Source organism: Prinia subflava, chromosome 30, assembly GCF_021018805.1.
Source record: "Prinia subflava isolate CZ2003 ecotype Zambia chromosome 30, Cam_Psub_1.2, whole genome shotgun sequence".
In the NCBI taxonomy this organism is placed as follows: domain Eukaryota; kingdom Metazoa; phylum Chordata; class Aves; order Passeriformes; family Cisticolidae; genus Prinia; species Prinia subflava.
Genome location: NC_086276.1, coordinates 576779 through 589879, shown reverse-complemented (window position 1 = coordinate 589879; position 13101 = coordinate 576779). Strand labels below are relative to the sequence as shown.

General features: G+C 52.6%; 2 protein-coding genes across 8 annotated transcripts in view; one reads left to right on the top strand and one right to left on the bottom strand.

Moving 5' to 3' along the window:
- LOC134562705 (zinc finger protein 239-like) overlaps positions 1–13101 on the bottom strand; it is a 281290-nt gene that overhangs the window by 18824 nt on the left and 249365 nt on the right. The gene's annotated exons all lie outside the window — the stretch shown is intronic.
- LOC134562703 (zinc finger protein 883-like) overlaps positions 6843–13101 on the top strand; it is a 191106-nt gene continuing 184847 nt past the window's right edge. For 4 of the 7 annotated variants that reach the window (XM_063420220.1, XM_063420217.1, XM_063420216.1 and 1 more), the window contains exons 1-2: positions 6844–6940; positions 7667–10870. In XM_063420220.1, the coding sequence (XP_063276290.1) occupies positions 7681–9180 (1500 nt within the window). In that variant the 5' untranslated portion in view covers positions 6844–6940; positions 7667–7680 and the 3' untranslated portion in view covers positions 9181–10870. Of the gene's footprint in view, positions 6941–7666; positions 10871–13101 lie in introns of all 7 variants that reach the window. The other 3 variants (XM_063420214.1, XM_063420218.1, XM_063420221.1) reach the window with 1 other exon arrangement.

Genomic DNA, 13101 nt, shown 5'->3' with positions numbered 1-13101 from the left:
ACCGGCACCAGCCCCAGCTCTGCAAAGGCAGGGACCGAGGGCCGCCAGGCAACACAGGGACCGTGTTGGCCCCTGCAAACCAGAGGGCTTTGGCCATCGCCCCGGCCTGCCAAATAAATAAAATAAAATGAATAAAATTATAAGACAAAAAAACCCCAAATAAAAATAAAACAAAATTTAAAAAAATAAAAAAATTGAAATCAAAGGTATTTTCAAATAAAATTGGCAAAAATCACTTCAAATGCTCTGACTGGTCTTTGCTTGCCCAACGAGTCCTTGGCGACGCAAACAAACCCCAAAACCCCCGCCCTCCCCATGGCACAGGAGCACGGAGAGCCCCGGGCCTCAGGCGGGGCCAGGAGCACGCATGGCCCGGCCTTGTCTCCCTCCCTCTCGTCCCTGTGCACTCCTGGGGGGGCTCCAGTCCTCTCCTGGCGGCAATGCTCGGGCCTGGGGGAGTCTCTGTCCCTGTCACACCGGGGGATGCTCGGGGCCCTCAGCCCAGCGCTGAGAGGGACAGAGACGCCTCCGCGTGTCCCCTGCTACCAGAGATGGAGACTGTGAAAAACGAGCTTCACTTGCCTGGTAAAATTAAAAAGAGCTTGAATTAAACACAAATTAAGACCAGTAGGAGACAGAAAGCAAAGGGTTCATAGGCTCTGCCTGGTACCTTGGCCCATCTGCTGGAGACTGGGCATTCGGCCAAGTGCTCACCTGCTATCTCACAGATATTCTTGAAATACCCTTTCCATTGCATCACTCTCCTGCATATTCAAACTCTTCTACCAACTCCTTTCCACATTCCAGGAGCTGTTTAGCAGGGTCCCTCCTTGCCTCTGCCTCCTTAGAGCACGCCTGTTTCTCGGCTGCGCCTCCACCATCGCTTCCAGCTCGGGCTGTGCTCCACGCCTTCCTCAGGCACAGGTGCCCATCTGTGAAAAATGTGAAATGATTAATTCTGGTTCTTATGGTAAATTGGAAAAGTATAAAATTGTATAAATTTGTATTGGGTAAAAGTCTATGTTTTAGGAGACCTTGTAGCAGATGGTGAAACTAACAACCCTGAAAAAGCAGGCGCCTCCATTCAGAAAGGAACAAAGGATTTTCGGGAAAGCCTGCAGCCTTCTCAAGTACCGGGAAGAGACCCATCAAGATAAGGTGGCACAGCAACTCACACCTTGGTTGCCACCTTCACAGACTATCAAGCAACATCATCCATATCTCCATCATTCATCAACCATAAGGATCCATAGAAACTGGACATTAACATATCAACTGAGAAAAGAACTCTTTTCTGCCTGGTCGGGGAAACTCCTGAATTTGTATAGCTAGTCGGGAAACAATGGGAAATATGGGGAAATATTGCCGAGGGCAGAATAAAGTGTATAAAAACCAAGCCCCGAACCGGGCAAATTTGTGAACCGTTGGGGGAGATAGCAGGCTGCCAGACCCTCTATCTCACGGTTCACCCTTGGCATTTTCCCGGGAAAAACTCTGTCAAGTTTCTCCGCTGTTGGTGGGTTATAGAAATTCTGTGATTCGATCTTTATTAATAAACACAATTATTATTTTAACTGGAATATTGTATTGGCATTTATACCACATCCTTTGGCACATCAACGGCAGGGTCGTCCTCACACCTTCACTGGATGTTATCCCAACCACACAGACACTTCAATTGCAAGCGTGACTCTAGATCGGCTGTCCCACCGCTAGGACTGAGCAAAACCATCAAATCTACATCCTCACGGCAGAGCTATTTCAACACCACACATCTAACAATCATTTGAATCTCGGCCAAAAGCCAATCCTGGAACAGAGACTCCAGCCCCCGAGCGTGCCCTGCAGGGAGAGGGACAGAGAGCCCCCGGTGTCGCTGCAGGACACCAACAAAAGAGCAAAGACTGCGACTATTTCAGAAGGCAAAAGGCATAAAAACCCCCTTGAATTGTCTCATTTTAGAAGGTGTTCCCGTACAGACTTACCACCATGGGTGAACAAGAGCGACACCTCCCCAATGCCACTGGTCAAAGTAGAGAAAGGGCCAAAATGTTTTTTCTCTGAGAAGCAGAAAAGCAACACGCCACCTGGAGAAAGATTGTTTTTGGAAAGGATAGGTTTTTTGCTGAGATTGTTTTGGGAAGAAGCTTTCCTAAGAAACTTTTCCCTCGGGAAAGGAGTTCGGAGCTACCAGCAGGCTCCAATCTCTAAGGCCCAAAAAGATCAGGCCCAAAGCCTGGCCCCCAGCACCCACAAGCATTTCCCACACCCACAGGGATGGAGACCCCTCCGGCATCCCTGGGGCACCGGCCAAAAGAAAATTGGTGGAAATCAAACTTTGAACACCGCAGCAAACGCTCTGGCCCAGATTTGCTTTTGCCAGGCCCCGCTGTGTCACCAGGGACACTGGGTTGCCTCAGATGCCCTGGTGTCACAGCGCTGCCCTGGGCTCCAGCAGGCCCTGCTGTGTCCCAGGACAGCCTGGCTTCCAGGACATTCCATGGCCCGGCGCTCTCTGGAATTCTCTGGAATTGATGGAATCGGTCGTCACCCTGGTGTCAGAGGAGCTGACAGCCCCGGGCAGGCCAGCGGATTTCTGCCTGGCTGCTGCCTTGGGACACGGCTGGATGGGGCTCGGAGCAGCCCGGGACAGTGGGAGGTGTCCCTGCCACGGCAGGGGTGGCACTGGGTGGGCTTGAAGGTGCCTTCCAAGGCAAACCATGGCTGCATTCTCATCCTGGGGAGCTCCACAAGAGCAGGACGAGGGAAGGAGCCCCGCACAGGCCCAGAATCCCAGAGGATTCCCTCTCCAGGGCAGGAGGGTGCTGAAAGCCAGAGGAGCCCCCCAGTTGCCCACGCTGCTGACTTTGAAGCCCCTTGCCAGGCTCCTCTCCCTCTCCTCACTGCATTCTCCAGCCACGAGGGGATCGCCCTGCTCCAGAGCCGCTGTCCGGCAAGAACGCCAAGGGAGCTGCCCGGCCACGCTCCCTCATTCACAAAGTCACCTCCAACCACCCCCCAAGCATCGTCCCCGCCTCTGTGGGCTGGCCAGGGACACGGACACCACTGGTGGAGCAGTTCCCGGCCCCAGCACCCACCCCAAATTCAGCCCGAGCTCCCTCCTCCAGCCCAGCCCCAGCCCGCACTGCAGTCACAGGTTCGGCTCCAGCTGCCAAACTCAGCCCCAGTTCCTGCCCTGAGCCCATCACCATCATCAGCCTCAGCCCCAGGCCAGCCCCAGAGCCACTGCCTCCCCCGAGCCAGCCCTAACCCCCAGCCCACAGCCAGCGCTGGCCCCAGTGCCAGCTCTGAGCCCCCCTCGGCCCCAATCCCAGCCCAACTCAGCCCAAATCCCAGGCTGGCAACGGCCCCTCCCCCCAGCCCTGACACCGCCCCCGGCCCCGAGCCCCGACCCTCATGGAGCCCTCCAAGCAATGAGCCCAGGCACCCCAAAAGTGGGGCTGGGACCCCCGGAATGGGCCTGGGCACCCCAACAATGGGGCTGGGACCCCCAGAATGGGCCTGGACACCCCCACAATGGGGCTGGGAGCCAAGAATAGCAATGGGCACCTGCACAATCGGGCTGGGCATCCCCGGGATGCTGCTGAGACCTCCAGAATGGAGCTGGGCAATGCCAGAATAGGCCTGGGCACCTCCAGAATGGGGCTGGAAACCCAAGAATAGGTATGGGGGATCTATAGGGGATCTATAGGGGTCTGGGGGGTCCTGGGAGTCTCTTTAGGGGATGTAGTGCCATGTCTACAGGGGATGTAGAGGAGTCTATGAGGCATTTTTGGGGATCTATTGGGGTTTTAGGGTGTTCTGGCTCTGCCTAAAGGGGGCTTGGGGGCTTATAGGGGATCTCTCGGGGTCTGAGGGGTCTACAGAGGGTCCGGAGGAGTCCATAAAGTGTGTCTGGGCATCCCTAAATGGGGTCTGGGAGTCTCTGTAGGGGATTTGGGGGGTCTGGGTGGCCTTTTGGCTGACTGGGGGGGTCTGTAGGGGCTTGCGTGAGCCTGTAGCGGGTGTGGGGAGGTCTGGGGGTGTCTTTGGATCCCTGTGAGGGGGCTGGGGGGTCTGGTGGGGTCTGGGGGTCTCTAATGGAGGTCTGAGGGGTCTATAGGGGTCTATGGGGGGTCTTTAGAGGGCTGCGGGGGGCCTGGGGATCTATACAGAAGGTTTGAGTAGGGTCTGGGGGTCCCTGTAGGGGATCCAAGGGTCTCTGTGGGGGATTTGGGGGGGTCTTTAGGGGATCTGGGGGTCCCTCTAGGGGTGGGGGGTGCCCGGGGGGTCTATAGGGGCTCTGGGGGTCTCTATGGGTGATTTGGAGGACTCTATGGGGGATTTGGGGGGATCTTTGGGGCATCTATAGGGGCTCTGTAGGGGTTCTGGGGTAGCCTATAGAGGGTCCAGGGGTACCTGGGGGGTCTGAGGGGGGTCTCGGGATCTCGATAGGGGAATTCTGGGGTTCTTCAAGGGAATATTTTGGGAATTTTGGGCTCTGTTCAGGGAATTCTTGGGATTCAAATGGGGCAATTTTGGGTTTTCTGTTGGGAAATTGTTTGAATTGTGAGGCCTCTATTGGGAATTTTGGGTCCAAACGCAGGAATTTGGAGCATTTTGGGTACAAATGTGGGAATTTGGGGATCTCTAGAGGGGAAATTTGGGAGTTTTGCAGTCCCCAGAGGAGATTTTGGGTCCAAACTTTGGAATTTGGGGTCCCCAAAGGGACTTTTTGGGAAATTTGGGTCCAAAGTTGGGATCTGTGGGCTCTCTAGAGAGGATTTTGAGAGAATTTTGGGTCCAAGCATAGGAAGTTTGGGAATTTTTTTCCCAGATTTCCTCTTCAAGTTCTTGGTGATCAGCAGTGCTGTAAATGGCAAGTCCTGCCTGCTGCACCCCTTCATTGAAAGCAAGTGTAGGAAATTCTGGGAATTTTCAGGGATTTTGGGGATTCTTGGGGGTTGGAGGGAATTTGTATTTTTTTTATTTTTAAAGTATTTTTAGGAAATTTTGGTGTTTTCATTTTGTTGGTTTTTGGTTTGTTGGTTTTGTTTTTTGTTTTTTTTTTTCATTTTTAAGAGTGTTTTTTGCTGATATTTGGGGGCTTTTGGGGGATGCTTTTGGGAATCTAAAGAGTTTAGGAGTTTTTTAGGGAATTTTTGAGAATTTGGGGATTTTGGTGGGATTTTTTAATATATTTCTGGGCATCTTAAGGGTTAGGTTGTTCTATTTTTTTCGTTTTCTGGGTGGTTTTTGTTGGTGTTTGGGGAAAATTTTTTGTGACTTTTTGGGAACTTGATAAATTCGGGTTACTCTGAGAATAATATTGGAATTTCTGGAGGCATTTTCAGGTTTATTTTTCTCTTTTGAGCCATTTTGAGGCTTCTTTCAGTTCTTGTTTTATATAATTTTGCTTTTTAATGCAAATTTTGGGGGATGTTTTTTAATTCTTGGGAATTCTCTGTCCCTCTAGGCTCTCCCCAATCCTGCAGCATCTTGGGGAATTTTCTGTCACTTTTTGGGTATTTTTGGGGCTCTTTAGGGGCATTTTCGGTGACTTTTGAGCTATTTTTGCTAGTTCCAGTCACAGTCCCAGTGCCGGTACCGGTGCCGCTCTTGGTCCCGCAGTGCTCCCAGTGCCAGTCTCAGTCTCAGTCCCAGTCCCTGGGCGGTGCCAGTCTCGGTGCTGGTTCCGGTGCCGGTCTTGGTCTCGGTCTTGGTCCCAGTGCCAGTTCTGGTGCCGGTTACGGTCTCGGTCCTAGTCCTGGTGCCAGTGCAGTGCCGGTCTCTGTTGTGGTGTCGGTTCTGGTCCCAGTCTTGGTCTCGGTGCCGGTCCCAGAGCGGCGCCGCTCTCAGTGCCAGTCTCAGATCCGGTGTCGGTCTCAGTCTTGGTGCTGGTGCCGGTTCTGGTGCTGATCGTGGTCTCGGTCTCAGTCCCGGTCCCAGAGATTTTAGGCCAGTTTGGGTTAGTTTGGGTTTTTTTTTCCTTAGGCCATTTTTTTTAATGCAATTTTAGGCCAAATCTGGTGGGGTTTAGTCCCATTTGAGTGATTTTAAGATAAGCTGGGTAGTTTCAAGGTGGATTTTAGATCCTTTTGGATTAATCTAAGCCCATTTGCGTGGGGTTTAGCAAGGTTTGGGTGATTTTAGGCCAAATCTGGTGGGTTTTAGGTGGGACTCTAGGTCCCTTTGGGTGATTGTAAGCTAAACCAGGTACTTTCAGTGTTGATTTTACACCATATTGGGAGACTTAAGTGTGATTAGAGGCCATTTTGTGTGGGTTTTAAACCAGTTTGGCTAATTTTAGGCTCCTTTTAGTTTAATTTTGTATGCCTTTTGATGATTTTAAGCCCATTTATCTGATTTTAGGCCAAACCATGTGGATTTAGGGTGGATTTTAGTGCCTTTAGGGTGATTTTAGGCCACACTGAGGGGATTTTAGGCCTCTTTGGCTGATTGCAGTCCAATCCTGATCGGTGGCAGGGTGGATTTTAGGCCCCTTTCCACAATTTTAGGCCCCGTTGGGTGATTTTAGGCCAAACCGGGCCCCTTTAGGGACTGGGCGTCCTCTTGGCCACGCCCATTCCCCTCAAAGCTCCCGCCCTTTCCTTGAGCCCGCCCCTTTCCCCTCACAGTTCCCGCCCTGTCCTTGACCCTGCCCCTTTCCCCTCACAGTTCCCGCCCTTTCCTTGACCCCGCCCCTTTCCCCTCACAGTTCCCGCCCTTTCCCTGACCCCGCCCCTTTCCCCTCACAGTTCCCGCCCTTTCCCGACCCCGCCCCCACAGTTCGGGGCTGGGAACGGGGGAGGAGGAGGAGGGAGGGAGGAAGAGGCGGAGCGGCAGCAGGGAGCAGGAGGAGAAGGGCAGAGGAGGCAGAGGCAGCTCTGGCGCTCCCTGAACTCGCAGCAGGTCCAGAAACATCGCCTGGATCCCGCAGGTGCCCGGGGAGGGGGAGCTCGCCTCAAATATCCCGGGGAGGGTCCCTGGGTTTGGGGTTTTTTGGGGGGGGATGTTTGGATTCCAAAGCCGAGGCGCAGATGCCCCTCGGGGGGACATCGGGGGCTCCCGGGAGGTGTTTTTGGGGTGTCCCGGTGGCGGCAGAGCCCCGTTGGGGGTCGGGGGGATGCGGGTCCCCCCGCGGTGGGGGTTGGGCTTCCCGGGCCAGGCCCTCCGAGCTCTGCCGGGGCCACGTGGGGAGCGCGCGGGAGCGGCGGGGCCGGGGGGACACCGGGGCGGGGGGACCGCGTCTGCCGGGGCCGCCCTGAGCGGGACCCCAGAGAGAGGAGAGCCCCAGAACCGCAAAGTCGAGACCCCGACGCGGGGGGGGGACCCCTGGGATTGCCGGGACCCTGGCGGGGAGTGCTGGGGCTGGAGGGATGGGATGGGCGGGAAAGGGGTTCGGGGGTGCCGGTGCTGGAAGTGGCTGCTCCCAGTATGAGCCCAGTTGCCCCCCCGTGTGGTTCCAGTTTCCTCAGCGCTCCCAGGATGAGCCCAGTCACTGCCAGTATCCGTAAGTGGGGAGACAGAAGAGGGGCCAGGTTTTCGGGTTCCTGGCACTCCCAGCAGCCTGGGAAGGGCAGGGTCTGAGCAGATGGGCGATCTCCTGCCCCTTCCCTCTGGCAGGAAGACAAATCCCATCCTCTCCTTGTCCTTCCTCCCGCAGACAAGGAGCTGAGCATGGAGAGCAGGGAGGACAAATCCCTGCAGCAGAACCTCGTGGAAGAGGCCGTTTTGAATGACTCTGTAGCGCAGAAATCCACCGGGGAGGAAAAGGCCTGGAGATCCCTCACGAGGAGGGGCTGCAAACACAGATCTGGGGGATGTGAGGAGGAAAGAGCCACCCTGTGCCGGGAAGGCGGCCGGAGATGGAGCCAGAGCTCAGAGCTGGTGGTCCATGAGCAGCTTCCTGATGGGGAGAAGCCCCACAAGTGCTTTGGGTGTACAAAGAGCTTCATCTGGCGGTGCCACCTGCTCCGCCACCAGAGGATCCACACAGACGAACGGCCCTACGAGTGTGGGGAGTGTGGGAAGAGCTTCAGGAAGAGCTCCCAGCTGACTGCCCACCAGAGGATCCACACTGGGGAACGACCCTACGAGTGTGGGGAATGTGGGAAGAGGTTTCAGAACAGCTCCAGCCTGATCCGGCACCGTCACATCCACACTGGGGAGAGGCCCCATGAGTGTGGGGAGTGTGGGAAGAGCTTCAGGCAGCGCTCCCAGCTGATCCGTCACCAGAGGATCCACACTGGGGAGAGACCCTTCAAGTGTGAGGAGTGTGGGAAGAGCTTCAGGCAGAGAAGTGACCTAAACTTCCACCAAAAGATCCACACTGAGGATAGGCCCTACAAGTGTTCTTCCAAGTGTGGGAAGGGATTTCTGACCAGCACTCAGCTCCTCGTACATCAGCAGATTCACTCAGAGGAGAGGCCCTTCCGCTGCCCCGACTGCGGGAAGGGATTCACACAGAACTCCACCCTCATCAGGCACGGGCGCATCCACACTGGGGAGAGGCCCTACGAGTGTGATAAATGCAGGAAGAGGTTCCAGACCAGCTCCAGTCTCCTCCTGCACCAGCGCACACACACAGAGGAGAGGCCCTTCCACTGCCGCGAGTGTGGGAAGGGCTTTAGGCACAATGGCAACCTCGACAGGCACCGACGCATCCACACTGGGGAGAGGCCACATGAGTGTGAGGAATGTGGGATGAGCTTCAGCCAGAGGACACACCTGATCTGGCATCAGAGGACCCACACTGGGGAGAGGCCCTACGAGTGTGGTGAATGTGGGAAGAGCTTCAGTCAGAGCTCCAACCTGATCAGCCACCAAAAGATCCACACTGGCGAGAGGCCCCACGAGTGTGGGGAATGTGGGAAGAGCTTCAGGCACCGTGCCCACCTGATCCGCCACCAAAAGATCCACACTGGGGAGAGGCCCTATGAGTGTTCCAAATGTAGGAAGAGGTTTCCCACCAGCTCTTATCTCCTCTGGCACCAGCGGATTCACACGGAGGAGAGGCCCTTCCGCTGCCCCTACTGCAGGAAGGGTTTCAAGCACAACTCCACCCTCATCATCCACCGGCGCATCCACACCGGGGAGAGGCCCTACAAATGCCTCCAGTGCGGGAAGAGCTTCTCCAGGAGCTCTCACTTGACCAGACACCAACAGAGGCACCAGTAAGGGAAGCCGTGCGAGTGCCCCCAGGGCGGGAAGAGCTTCTTGAGTTCCCCAACTCCATCCCTACTTTCAAATCCTAATAATGCAGGATTCAAAGGCAGGAAGATCTTTTCCTTGCTGGAAACTGGAATTCCACACCCTTGGAGTGTGTGCCATGCAGGAGCATCCAGATTGGGATCCTGCAGACTGGGACCTTATAGACTGGGATTGTATGGGTTGGGATCACATGGACTGGGGTTGTAAAAAGTGGGACTGTACAGACTGAGATCACATGGACTGGGATTTCACAGGCTGGGATCAAATGGACTGGGCTTTCACAGGCTGGGACCATCCGGATCAGAACCATAGAGACTGGGATCATACAAACTGGGATCATATTGCCCTGGATGGCTGCACTGGAACGATGTGAGCTGAGGCAGTCCCGTCTCCCCCAAGGGGTCTCTCCCGGTCCCGCCCAGTCCTGAACGGGGCTACGACCAGAACTCTGAAGCGAAGGCAGCGGTCTCGGAGCGATCTTGAAGCCAATCCCCGAGCAATTCTGGGTCCAGTCCTCATCCCGGTTCCGGCCTCAGTCTCAGTCTCATTCCCAGAGCTGTGCCAGTCTCAGTCTCGGTCTCAGCACGGTCCCGGTTCCAGTGCCGGTACCAGTGCTGGTCTTGGTCCCAGAGTGCTCTCAGTGCCAATCCCAGTCTCAGTCCCAGTCCCAATCCCAGTCTCAGTCCCAGTCCCTGGGTGGTGCCAGTCTCGGTGCTGGTTCCGGTGTCGGTCTTGGTCTCAGTCTTGGTCCCAGTGCCAATTCTTGTGCTGGTTTCGGTGTCGATCTCAGTCCCAGTCCCGGTGCCAGTGCGGTGCCAGTCCCTGTTCTGGTGTCAGTTCTTGTCCCAGTTCCAGCCCCTGTCCTGCAGCAGTGGCAGTGTCGGTTCTGGTGTTGGTTCTGGTCCCAGTCCTGGTCTCAGTGCCTGTCCCAGAGCATCGCCAATCTTGGTGCTGGTTTCAGGTCCAGTGTTGGTCTCAGTCTTGGTGCTCGTGCTGGTTCTGGTGCTGATCTTGGTCTCGGTCTCGGTCCTGGTCCCAGAGATTTTAGGCCTGTTTGGCTGATTTTAAGCCAAATCTGTTGCATTTTAGGGTGGACTTCAGGCCCCTTTGGGTGACTTTCGGCAAACCTAGGTACTTTATGGTTGGGATTTACGCCCACTTGAGAGATTGAAGTGTGAATAGAGGCCATTTAAAGAAGACTTAAAACCAGTTTGTGCAGTTTTACGCTGCTTTGGTGGGATGTTATACTCCTTTGGATGATTTTTAACTGCATTTGGCTCATTTTAGGCTAAAGCATGTGGATTTAGGGTGGATGTTAGGCCCTTTTGGATGATTTGAGGCCAAGTCTGATCGATGTTAGGGTGGATTTTAGTCGCCTTTAGACAATTTTAGACCCATTTGTGTTATTTTAGGCCAAACCAGGCCCTTTTAGGACCGTGTGTTCCCTTGACCCCACCCCTTTCCCATCCCAGTTCCCGCCCTTTCCCTGACCCCGCCCCCACAGTTCGGGGCTGGGAACGGGGGAGGAGGAGGAGGGAGGGAGGAAGAGGCGGAGCGGCAGCAGGGAGCAGGAGGAGAAGGGCAGAGGAGGCAGAGGCGGCTCCAGCGCTCCCTGAACTCGCAGCACGGCCGGGGAGCATCGCCCCCAATCCCGCAGGTGCCCGGGGAGGGGGAGCTCGCCCCAAATATCCCAGGGGAGTCTCTGTGTTTAGGGTTTTTTTGTGGGTGAATCATTAAAAACCTATACGATCACAAAGACTCTGTAACTAATTAAATTTACAAAGTGGTATGTTTATTCACCAGCAGGCAGCACAGGAATCATCTCTGAAAGGCATGACTGCCCCGAACAAGGTTCTTTGCCCTCTATTTATTTCCCAAGATCTTACATACGATACATATGCATAACCCCAGCACCTCCCATTCCCATTCAGTATTAAAATGAGGCTATTAGTCCTTCATGCTTGTGCAGTTCTCTTGAATTGGGTCAGTGGTCGCAAAGGATGAAGTCAGGAAAGTCTTCATCAGGTCTCTGTGATCCTCTGGCACGATCCAAGGCCCCCTGCTTGGTGATTGATTGATAGAAAGCCCAGGTGCTGGCCATTGTTCTACCTGGTTTCAATCTGTTCTTATAATGGTTCACTTACTGCACTTCCTACTATAAACAAGCTCATAATAGCAAGCAATATAACAATTAGCTCTACCTTAGGCATCTAATAATCATTAACCTACCATTTACTTATCTAACTTACACCTTGATCAATATAAATTGCTTCTAACCCTTAGCTAAAATCTTAACTCTTTAAAATCATGATTCATTTCCCCACTCCTTCTTCAAGGTTAGTAAATTCTTTTACTAATATACAGATTGTTCTTCATTAGCAAAGCTGTGCGGTAGGTGTCCCTTAAAACCATACCATGTGCTTTTGATATTGAAGTTAAAGCTGCTACTCACTTCAGCATTCTTCAATTCCAAACAAGTATCATGACAGACAGAATCAAACTTATACCAACTAAAATAAGAAAAACAATAATTGGATGAACCAAGGTATTGAGCAGACTGGTTGCGGATGGTGACCACCCAAAAAGCACATGCCAGCAATGATGGGATGGGCCTTCTTCCAACCTTTTAAATACTCTCTGTATAGTGTCTGTGTCATGATATATTGTAATCAAAGTTCTCTTTGCTTCATCTTTAATTTCTTTAAGAACGTCTTTTAATTCATTGTGTTTCAATAATTGTGCAACCAAAGTTAAGTTCGTCCCTATAGGCACAGACAATATTTCTTGAACAGTAGTCAAGTTTGCCTTTATAGGTTGGTGTGATAGGACAAGTGCCTGATAGGAGAACTCACATCCTTCAATTTTAACAAAGTCACAAATGCACAAGTTAAACTGAGTTTCATTCACAGTGATCTCATCCACCATTACAGCGGGGCATGCTGTCCTAAGGCAGACACAACCTTGTCCTGTGTACAGAGGCAGGGTGGTTTGATTAATGGGATGCATTTCAAAGTGACAAATGTTTTGCTCTGTCTGCTAACAAGTATCTTTATCATCACCTGCATTACCCTCACATATAAACCCCAACTGCTCCCTCATTGAACAGGGTTCTAGTTAATGGTTTGCTGCTGGAGTTCATGCCCCCCCTGGGTTCCCCAGGGAGAGAGAAAGATGCAGGGATTGAATTGAAGCCTTTAGAGAAACTAAAATATGTTACACCACGTAAATATGAAGTATATGTTTAGATTCTAGTTTTAAATAAGCAGACTTGAAGTGCCTTAAGAATTTGCTAGCTAACACAGAGCCCAGAGCCCTAAGGCCTGGTAGTTTAGCTTTAAACATAACAAAAACATTTTAGAACATTGTTCACAGTACTAGATACAGCAGGCACAATTTTTATGTGAATGAGATAGAACCTTTTACGTTAATAGATAATACTGTATGATAGAGCCTTTTTTACATTAATAGATATGCTATATGCATAGGCTTCTGTGTAAGGATTGATACCAACCTTCAAAGTTTTTTGTAGTTTTACATACTTTCAAAATTAGGTTTAGATTAGTGTAGAGAGGATGTTTTAGCATTGTGTTCTTAATTGTTTGGCCAATCTATAGATAGGGACATGAATATGCATTTATGGTTTATGGATAAAAATCCCCTGTTTTTGGGGCAATGGTATTGACTCATCAATTCTCTGATGATCGATCCATCCTCCTGCCATCAACTGCAAGAGAGAACAGGGCTTTGCCAGGGAGCCGTGGCCAGGAGCCGCTGTCAGGACTTTGTCAGGTCTTGCATTGCTTGGGGGCTGCTTCTGCCTCTCTGCTGCTGCTGCTTGGGGGGTGCAGCTGTGGCTGCTGCTGCTGCTGCGGCAGCGGCTTTGCTGTT